The sequence below is a fragment of the Ranitomeya variabilis genome, chromosome 5 (genome assembly GCF_051348905.1).
Source record: "Ranitomeya variabilis isolate aRanVar5 chromosome 5, aRanVar5.hap1, whole genome shotgun sequence".
NCBI classification, from domain to species: domain Eukaryota; kingdom Metazoa; phylum Chordata; class Amphibia; order Anura; family Dendrobatidae; genus Ranitomeya; species Ranitomeya variabilis.
Window position 1 is genome coordinate 244,229,299 of NC_135236.1, and position 9,972 is coordinate 244,239,270.

The window sequence follows — 9,972 nt, forward strand, 5'->3', positions numbered from 1 at the left end:
ATTTTATTTGATACTGGATATTTCACATTATCATAGTTAGCAAGGCCGAAAAAAGACATTTGTCCATCCAGTTCAGCCTATATTCCTCCAGAATAAAACCCCAGATCTACGTCCTCTTAAAGAACCTAATAACTGTAAGATACAATATTGTTACGCCCCAGGAAGACATCCAGGCCTCTCCTGAACCCCTCAACTGAGTTCGCCATTACCACCTCCTCAGGCAAGGAATTCCAGATTCTCACTGCCCTAACAGTAAAAGAATCCTCTTCTATGTTATCATTAATAATTTGTTTTTTGATTTCACTTCATTTTTGTCCTGATCCCATTTGGATATACAGTTGAGACCAGAAGTTTACATATACTATATAAAAAGACACATATGCATGTTTTTCTCAACATTGGACATAAAAGCAGCATAGCATAAACTTTTCCCATTTTAGGTCAATTAGGATTACCATAATTATTAATATTTGCCAAATGTCATAATAATGAGAGAGCAAGAAGGTTTTAAATCATTTTTATTACTTACTGCAAAGTGAAAAATTTACATACACTAAGATTACTATGCCTTTAAACAATTCTGGACTGTCCATATGATGAAGTCATGTGTTTGGAAGCTTCTGGCAACATTTGAGTTAATTAGAGACACACCTGTGGATGTATTTTAATGCACACCTGAAAGACACTACTTCTTTGTGTAGCATCATAGGAAAGTCTAAAGAAATCCAAGCAAATATATCAGGAGGAGAACTGTGGACTTGCAAAAGTCTGGCTCATCCTTGGGTACAATTTCAAGATACCTGAAGGTGCCTTGTTCATCTGTACAAATAATTACACGCAAGTACAAACAAGATGGGAATATCCAGCCATCATACCTCTCAGGAAGGAGACGGATTCTGTGTCCCAGAGATGAACGTGCTTTGATCCGACATGTGTATATCAACCCACGGACAAAAGCAAAAGACCTTGTGAAGATGATGGCGGAAGCTGGTAAGATTGTGTCAATATCCACAGTGAAACAAGTATTGTATCAACATGGGCTGAAAGGCCACTCTGCAAGGAAGAAGCCATTACTCCAAAAGTATAATAATAAATAATTAAAAAAAGCCAGATTAATGTTTGCCAATGCACACAGGAACAAAGACCTTAATTGTTGGAGACGTGCTGTGGTCCGATGAAACTAAAATTGAACTTTTTTGGCATAATGATCATTTTTACGTTTGGAGGAAAAAGCGAGAAGCTTGGAAGTCTAAGAACAGCATCAGAACTGTGAAACACGGGGGTGGCAGCATCATGTTGTGGGGCTGTTTTGCTGCAGGAGGGACTGATGCACTTCTCAAAATAAATGGCATCATGAGAAATGAAGATTAGGTGGCAATACTGAAGCAACATCTCAAGACATCAGCCAGAAAGTTAAAGCTTGGGCAGAAATGAGTCTTCCAAATGGACAATGACACAAAGCATAATGCCAAAATGGCAACAAAGTGGCTTAAGGATAACAAAGTCAATGTTTTGGAGTGGCCATCACAAAGCCCTGATCTCAATCCTATTGAAAATTTATGGTCAAAGCTGAAAAGAAGGTGCAAGCAAGGTGACCTACAAACCTGGATCAGTTACACCAGTTCTGTCGGGAGGAATGGGCCCAAATTATGACCAACTATTGTGAGAAGCTTGTGAAAGGATATCAAAAGATTTTTACCCAAAACATTCAGTTTAATGGCAATGGTACCAAACACTAATAAAATGTATGTAAACTTTTGACTTTCAGTAAGTAGTAAAATTGCCTGAAAACATTCTCTTTCTCATTATTCTGGCAATCTGCAAATATTAATTGAAAATCCTAATTGTTCAAAAAACTTCTAGTTTCACCTGTATATGCAACAAAGCTGACATCATGTGATCCAATCATTGTGGCTCTGCTACCTCTATACACAGCGAATCTTATTTTACATTAAGTTGCACCAGAGCTTTTTTAACATCCCGATTCCTTAAACTATAGACCATGGGATTTAACATAGGAATTACTACTGTATAGAACACTGACACTACCCAGTCCTGATCCACTGCATACACAGAATTTGGTCGCAAGTACAAAAAGAAAACCGGGCAGTAGAATAAGGCTACACAAGTAAAGTGAGAGACACAAGTGGATAAAGACTTGCTCCTACCTCCAGATGAACCTATTCTAAATATGGCAAATATAATGTAGACTGTTGTGAATTTGGATTCTGGGCTCCCCCGGTGGCTACTGGTGGAATTGAACTTGTGACATCATCTTCCCTGTTCACCTGTTCTGATTAGATCTGGGTGTCGCTATATAACCTGGCTTCTCTGTTAGATGCTTGCCGGTCAACAATGTTATCAGAAGCCTCTCTGTGCTTGTTCCTGCTCCCAGACATCTACTAGATAAGTTGGACATTCGTCCATGTTTTGTTTTTGTATTTTGGTTCCAGTTCACAGCTGCAGTTTCGTTACTGTGTCTGGAAAGCTCTTGTTGATCAGGAATTGCCACTCTGGTATTATGAGTTAATGCCAGAGTCCTAAAGTAATTTCTGGATGTGTTTTGTTAGGGTTTTCTACTGACCATGAAAGTATGCTTTCTGTCTTCTGCTATCTAGAAAGCGGACCTCAAATTTGCTAAAACTATTTTCCTGCTGCGTTTGTTGTTTCATCTCATATCACCGCCAATATATGTGGGGGGCTTCTGTCTCCTTTTTGGGCATTTCTCTAGAGGTGAGTCAGGTCTTATATTTCCCTCTGCTAGCATTATTTAGTTCTCCGGCCGGCGCTGGGCATATAGGGATAAAAAGTAGGACATGCTACCTGGCTACTTCTAGATGATGCGGTAGGTTTAGTTCATGGTCAGTACAGTTACATCTTCCAAGAGCTTGTTCCTATAGAGGCTTATGCTAGTTCTCTGGCCATGGAGATCATGACAGTTTGACCGGCCCACTAAAGGGTTAAAATCCTTGGCTGAGAAAGGAGAGAAATAAGAAGTCTGCTGAAAATGTTTTTTTTTTTTTTTTTTTTTTCTCTAGTAGTTAGTGTGCTCTTAATTGGATCACTTGCCAGTCTGTCTATGCTGCAGTCTTTCTTTTTTTTTCTCTCTCCTTCTAATCTTTGAATGGCTCTATGTTCACCTGTCTATAATGGATCTACAGAGTGTAACTGCAGGTTTGAATAATCTCGCCACGAAAGTACAAAGTTTGCAAGATTTTGTTGTTCATGCTCCGGTATCAGAGCCGAGAATTCCTTTGCCGGAATTCTTCTCAGGGAATAGATCTAGCTTTCAGAATTTTAGAAATAATTGTAAGTTATTTTTGTCCCTGAAATCTCGTTCTGCTGGAGACCCTGCACAGCAGGTTGGGATTGTGATTTCCTTGCTCCGCGGCGACCCTCAAGATTGGGCTTTTGCATTGGCACCAGGGGATCCTGCGTTGCGCAATGTGGATGCGTTTTTTCTGGCCTTGGGCTTGCTTTATGAGGAACCTCATTTGGAACTTCAGGCAGAAAAAACTTTGATGTCCCTATCGCAGGGGCAAGATGAAGCTGAAATTTACTGCCAAAAATTCCGTAAATGGTCTGTGCTTACTCAGTGGAATGAGTGCGCCTTGGCGGCTACTTTCAGAGAGGGTCTTTCTGATGCCATTAAGGATGTTATGGTGGGGTTCCCTGTGCCTGCAGGTCTGAATGAGTCCATGACAATGGCCATTCAGATCGATAGGCGTCTGCGGGAGCGCAAACCAGTGCACCATCTGGCGGTGTCCACTGAGAAGACGCCAGAAAACATGCAGTGTGATAGAATTCTGTCCAGAAGCGAGCGGCAGAATTTTAGACGGAAAAATGGGTTGTGTTTCTATTGTGGGGATTCTACTCATGTTATATCAGCATGCTCTAAGCGTACTAAAAAGCTTGATAAATCCGTTTCCATTGGCACTTTACAGTCTAAATTTATTTTGTCTGTGACCCTGATTTGCTCTTTGTCATCTATTACTACGGACGCCTATATCGACTCTGGCGCCGCTTTGAGTCTTATGGATTGGTCCTTTGCCAATCGTTGTGGGTATGATTTAGAGCCTTTGGAGACTCTTATTCCTCTGAAGGGGATTGACTCCACCCCATTGGCTAATAATAAACCACAATACTGGACACAAGTGACTATGTGTATTAATCCGGATCACCAGGAGACTATTCGTTTTCTGGTGCTGTATAATCTACATGATGATTTGGTGCTGGGATTGCCATGGCTGCAGTCTCACAACCCAGTCCTTGACTGGAGAGCTATGTCTGTGTTGAGCTGGGGATGTAAGGGGACTCATGGGGACGTACCTTTGGTGTCCATTTCATCATCTATCCCCTCTGAAATCCCTGAGTTCCTGTCTGATTATCGTGACGTCTTTGAAGAACCCAAGCTGGGTTCACTACCTCCGCACCGTGAGTGCGATTGTGCTATAGATTTAATTCCGGGTAGTAAATACCCAAAGGGTCGTTTATTTAATCTGTCTGTGCCTGAACATACTGCTATGCGAGAATATATAAAGGAGTCCTTGGAAAAGGGACATATTCGTCCATCGTCATCTCCCTTAGGAGCCGGTTTTTTCTTTGTGTCAAAAAAAGACGGCTCTTTGAGACCATGTATTGATTATCGGCTTTTGAATAAAATCACGGTTAAATATCAATACCCATTGCCGTTGCTGACTGATTTGTTTGCTCGCATAAAGGGGGCCAAGTGGTTCTCTAAGATTGATCTCCGTGGGGCGTATAATTTGGTGCGGATCAGGCAGGGGGATGAGTGGAAAACCGCATTTAATACGCCCGAGGGCCACTTTGAGTATTTGGTGATGCCTTTTGGTCTTTCTAATGCCCCTTCAGTCTTCCAGTCCTTTATGCATGATATTTTCCGCGATTTTTTGGATAAATTTATGATAGTGTATCTGGATGATATTCTGATTTTTTCGGATGATTGGGACTCTCATGTCCGGCAAGTTAAGAGGGTTTTTCAGGTTTTGCGGTCTAATTCTCTGTGTGTCAAGGGTTCTAAGTGCGTTTTTGGGGTTCAGAGAATTTCCTTTTTGGGATATATTTTTTCTCCCTCTTCCATTGAGATGGATCCTGTCAAGGTTCAAGCTATTTGTGATTGGACGCAGCCCTCTTCTCTTAAAAGTCTTCAGAAATTTTTGGGCTTTGCCAACTTTTATCGTCGATTTATTTCTGGTTTTTCGGATGTCGTTAAGCCATTGACCGATTTGACTAGACAGGGTGCTGATGTTGCTAATTGGTACCCTGATGCTGTGGAGGCCTTTCAGGAGCTTAAGCGCCGTTTTTCTTCTGCCCCTGTGTTGCGTCAGCCTGATGTGACTCTTCCTTTTCAGGTTGAGGTCGACGCTTCTGAGATCGGGGCTGGGGCAGTGTTGTCGCAGAAAAGTTCTGACTGCGCCGTGATGAGGCCTTGTGCCTTCTTTTCCCGTAAATTTTCGCCCGCTGAGCGGAATTATGATGTTGGGAATCGGGAGCTTTTGGCCATGAAGTGGGCGTTTGAGGAGTGGCGCCATTGGCTCGAGGGGGCCAGACATCAGGTGGTGGTATTGACTGACCACAAAAATTTGATCTATCTTGAGACCGCCAGGCGCCTGAATCCTAGACAGGCGCGCTGGTCATTATTTTTCTCTCGGTTTAATTTTGTGGTATCGTACCTACCGGGTTCTAAGAATGTTAAGGCGGATGCCCTTTCTAGGAGTTTTGAGCCTGATTCACCCGGCAACTCTGACCCCACAGGTATTCTTAAGGAGGGAGTTATCTTGTCAGCCGTTTCTCCAGACCTGCGGCGGGCCTTGCAGGAGTTTCAGGCGGATAGACCGGATCGTTGTCCGCCTGATAGGTTGTTTGTTCCTGATGATTGGACCAGTAGAGTCATCTCTGAGGTACATTCTTCTGCATTGGCAGGTCATCCTGGAATTTTTGGTACCAGGGATTTGGTGGCAAGATCCTTCTGGTGGCCTTCCCTGTCACGAGATGTGCGAGGCTTTGTGCAGTCTTGTGACGTTTGTGCTCGGGCCAAGCCTTGTTGTTCTCGGGCTAGTGGATTATTGTTGCCCTTGCCTATTCCTAAGAGGCCTTGGACACACATCTCGATGGATTTTATTTCAGATCTGCCTGTTTCTCAGAAGATGTCTGTCATCTGGGTGGTGTGTGACCGTTTTTCTAAGATGGTCCATTTGGTTCCCCTGCCCAAATTGCCTTCTTCTTCCGAGTTGGTTCCCCTGTTTTTTCAAAATGTTGTTCGTTTGCATGGTATTCCTGAGAATATCGTTTCTGACAGAGGAACCCAATTCGTGTCTAGATTTTGGCGGGCATTCTGTGCTAGGATGGGCATAGATTTGTCTTTTTCGTCTGCTTTTCACCCTCAGACTAATGGCCAGACCGAGCGGACTAATCAGACCCTGGAGACATATCTGAGGTGTTTTGTGTCTGCTGACCAGGATGATTGGGTTGCTTTTTTGCCATTGGCGGAGTTCGCCCTCAATAATCGGGCCAGCTCTGCCACTTTGGTGTCCCCGTTTTTCTGTAATTCGGGGTTCCACCCTCGATTTTCCTCCGGTCAGATGGAATCCTCGGATTGTCCTGGAGTGGATGCGGTGGTGGAGAGATTGCATCATATCTGGGGGCAGGTGATGGACAATTTAAAGTTGTCCCAGGAGAAGACTCAGCTTTTTGCCAACCGTCACCGTCGTGTTGGTCCTCGGCTTTGTGTTGGAGATTTGGTGTGGTTGTCCTCTCGTTTTGTCCCTATGAAGGTCTCATCTCCTAAGTTTAAGCCTCGGTTCATCGGTCCGTATAAAATATTGGAGATTCTTAACCCTGTTTCCTTCCGTTTGGACCTCCCTGCATCCTTTTCTATTCATAACGTTTTTCATCGGTCGTTATTGCGCAGGTATGAGGCACCGGTTGTGCCTTCCGTTGAGCCTCCTGCTCCGGTGTTGGTTGAGGGTGAGTTGGAGTACGTTGTGGAAAAAATCCTAGACTCCCGTGTTTCCAGACGGAGACTCCAGTATCTGGTCAAGTGGAAGGGATACGGCCAGGAGGATAATTCTTGGGTCACTGCATCTGATGTTCATGCCTCTGATCTGGTTCGTGCCTTTCATAGGGCCCATCCTGATCGCCCTGGTGGTTCTGGTGAGGGTTCGGTGCCCCCTCCTTGAGGGGGGGGTACTGTTGTGAATTTGGATTCTGGGCTCCCCCGGTGGCTACTGGTGGAATTGAACTTGTGACATCATCTTCCCTGTTCACCTGTTCTGATTAGATCTGGGTGTCGCTATATAACCTGGCTTCTCTGTTAGATGCTTGCCGGTCAACAATGTTATCAGAAGCCTCTCTGTGCTTGTTCCTGCTCCCAGACATCTACTAGATAAGTTGGACATTCGTCCATGTTTTGTTTTTGTATTTTGGTTCCAGTTCACAGCTGCAGTTTCGTTACTGTGTCTGGAAAGCTCTTGTTGATCAGGAATTGCCACTCTGGTATTATGAGTTAATGCCAGAGTCCTAAAGTAATTTCTGGATGTGTTTTGTTAGGGTTTTCTACTGACCATGAAAGTATGCTTTCTGTCTTCTGCTATCTAGAAAGCGGACCTCAAATTTGCTAAAACTATTTTCCTGCTGCGTTTGTTGTTTCATCTCATATCACCGCCAATATATGTGGGGGGCTTCTGTCTCCTTTTTGGGCATTTCTCTAGAGGTGAGTCAGGTCTTATATTTCCCTCTGCTAGCATTATTTAGTTCTCCGGCCGGCGCTGGGCATATAGGGATAAAAAGTAGGACATGCTACCTGGCTACTTCTAGATGATGCGGTAGGTTTAGTTCATGGTCAGTACAGTTACATCTTCCAAGAGCTTGTTCCTATAGAGGCTTATGCTAGTTCTCTGGCCATGGAGATCATGACAGTAGACATATGATATCACAATACATAAAAAAGAGCCTACTTCAATAGAACCAGCAAAAACATATAAGAAAACTTGGTTAAGAAATGTATCTTTACATGAAAGTCTTAGAATTGGATTGATATCACAAAAGAAATGGTTGACACGATTAGACCGACAGAACGGGAGGCTAAATGCAGCACATGTATGAATTAATGAGTTAACACATCCTGCCATATACACTGAGATAACACATTTAACACACTTCACTTTGTTCATAATGACTGTATAATACAACGGTTTACATATAGCTACATATCGGTCATAAGCCATCACTGCAAGTATCATCCCTTCTGTGCTCGCCAGGTCAATGACTAAAAACATTTGTATAGCACAAGCGATAATGGAGATCTTTCTGATTTCAGAGAAGATGTTGGCAATAATATTGGGTGTAATAGATGATGAATAAATGACATCTATAAATGATAAATTCATAAGGAAGAAGTACATTGGTGTCTGCAGTCCGGGGGTTACTCTAATTATTACAATGATCATAAGGTTTCCCAGCAAAGTTATCATGTAGACTAATAGGCAGAGCAGATAAAGAGGAAGCTGGAGGTCTGGATTGGAGGAGAGACCAGAGAGAATGAATTTTGTGACAAATGTTTCATTCTTCATTCTTGTGGTTCCATGTGTCAGCTTGATATAAAACTTAACATTGTGTTTTTTACAAAATGTGCAATTATATGTAGGTTCAGAGACGAGCAGCACACATACGTCAAGGCAGCTAAAAGCATTAAATGATGCCTGAAAACCCGACTATTATAAAGCATTTGTTGTGAAGCTCTTGAGCTGCACAATCTGAGAGCAGCATTGTTCCAAAAGGATTTATTATTTCTAATTGTCCCATAATTGATCATTAATGATATATTTTGTTGTCTGTATTTGTCCCAGAAATCTATAGAGAAATGAATAGAATTTATTGCAAGAGATTCAGATTTAAGTCCCAATAGATAAAGGTCCTAGCAAGTCTCATGGTGCCCAACAACCGATGCCATTGCAATCAGAGGCCAGGTACAATTGCAAATAATGGAAATACAGAGTGGAGAAATTATGCAGATCACTAAGAGACTTAAGAAATGAGGGAAAAGACACATGGGTTTGACTGAAGTTCAAATAATGATAAGCTTTTCAAGTTTTTCCACTGCAACTTACGCATTTGGGATCCCATGTAAAATAAAAAATCCCTTCGAAACGCAAATAAATGCTAGTGTGAACCTCGCTTTAGTCATTCTTTTCATTTGCACAATTACACAATAGATGGTCGGACCCTGAACTAATTGAATTGATTATTCTAGGCATCTTAGAATAACAGCATTAGCTACTAAACTTCGCTTTTTGACTAATAGTCACATAATTTACCCTTTATAAAAATAAAAAACATATTTGAAAATAAATCTTGTTATGTAATTCCTACAAGTAGTAACAGAGAAATGGAAGCATGAAAGTCTATGGCTCAGATCCATATTTTGAGGATTTCATAAGTGTTTTCCATTTTTTCTTTTCCATTATTAATTGCCATTTGTGGCTCAAAATTAATCAAAATGGTGTACATGATTCATGAATTTGGCAATTTTTTTGTCCTGGACTATTTTTTGTGACTCGGTGTCAAAAGTTGAATGTTTTGTAAAATGGCACAAACATTACAACCTTATACTCGCATACTCAGAAATACACTAGGTGAAAAACTGGAGTGTAGTCCCACCAAATCTTACGTGTTTAAAAAAAGTCACAATTAATGAATCAGGCAAAACCATCTTTAATCGCTAAACTCCTCCCACAAAACGGAAAAAACAAAAATTTACATATAAAAAACAGGAGCAAAGGCTATGATGTCTCAAGGCCTATGTATAACACTTGATATTCTGATTTCTTTATCATTTTTTTCATGTACAAAAATCTGAGTTAAGCAGATACTCTACATAACCGTGACATATACAGTAAGGGCTTATACTGGAATGCAAGTTTGCCTCCAATTTTATGTAGATATTTTCCTCAC

General features: G+C 41.8%; 1 protein-coding gene across 1 annotated transcript; it reads right to left on the reverse strand.

The window, feature by feature from the left end:
• Positions 1-1,941: 1,941 nt before the first annotated feature.
• On the reverse strand, positions 1,942-8,591 carry LOC143774961 (olfactory receptor 5I1-like). Its single transcript, XM_077262772.1, has 2 exons — positions 7,937-8,591; positions 1,942-2,210 (listed from the first exon to the last, which is right to left on the reverse strand). Exons 1-2 carry the CDS (start codon positions 8,589-8,591, stop codon positions 1,942-1,944), a joined length of 924 nt encoding a protein of 307 aa, XP_077118887.1.
• Positions 8,592-9,972: the final 1,381 nt, after the last annotated feature.

Bases quoted from the DNA above. Each gene is read 5' to 3' on its own strand.
- LOC143774961 (XM_077262772.1), bottom strand. From the start codon at position 8,591: ATGAAGAATGAAACATTTGTCACAAAATTCATTCTCTCTGGTCTCTCC. The intron at 2,211-7,936 runs GTCATGATCTCC...AATTCACAACAG, and splicing joins TGTGATATCATATGTCTACT to TCTACATTATATTTGCCATA.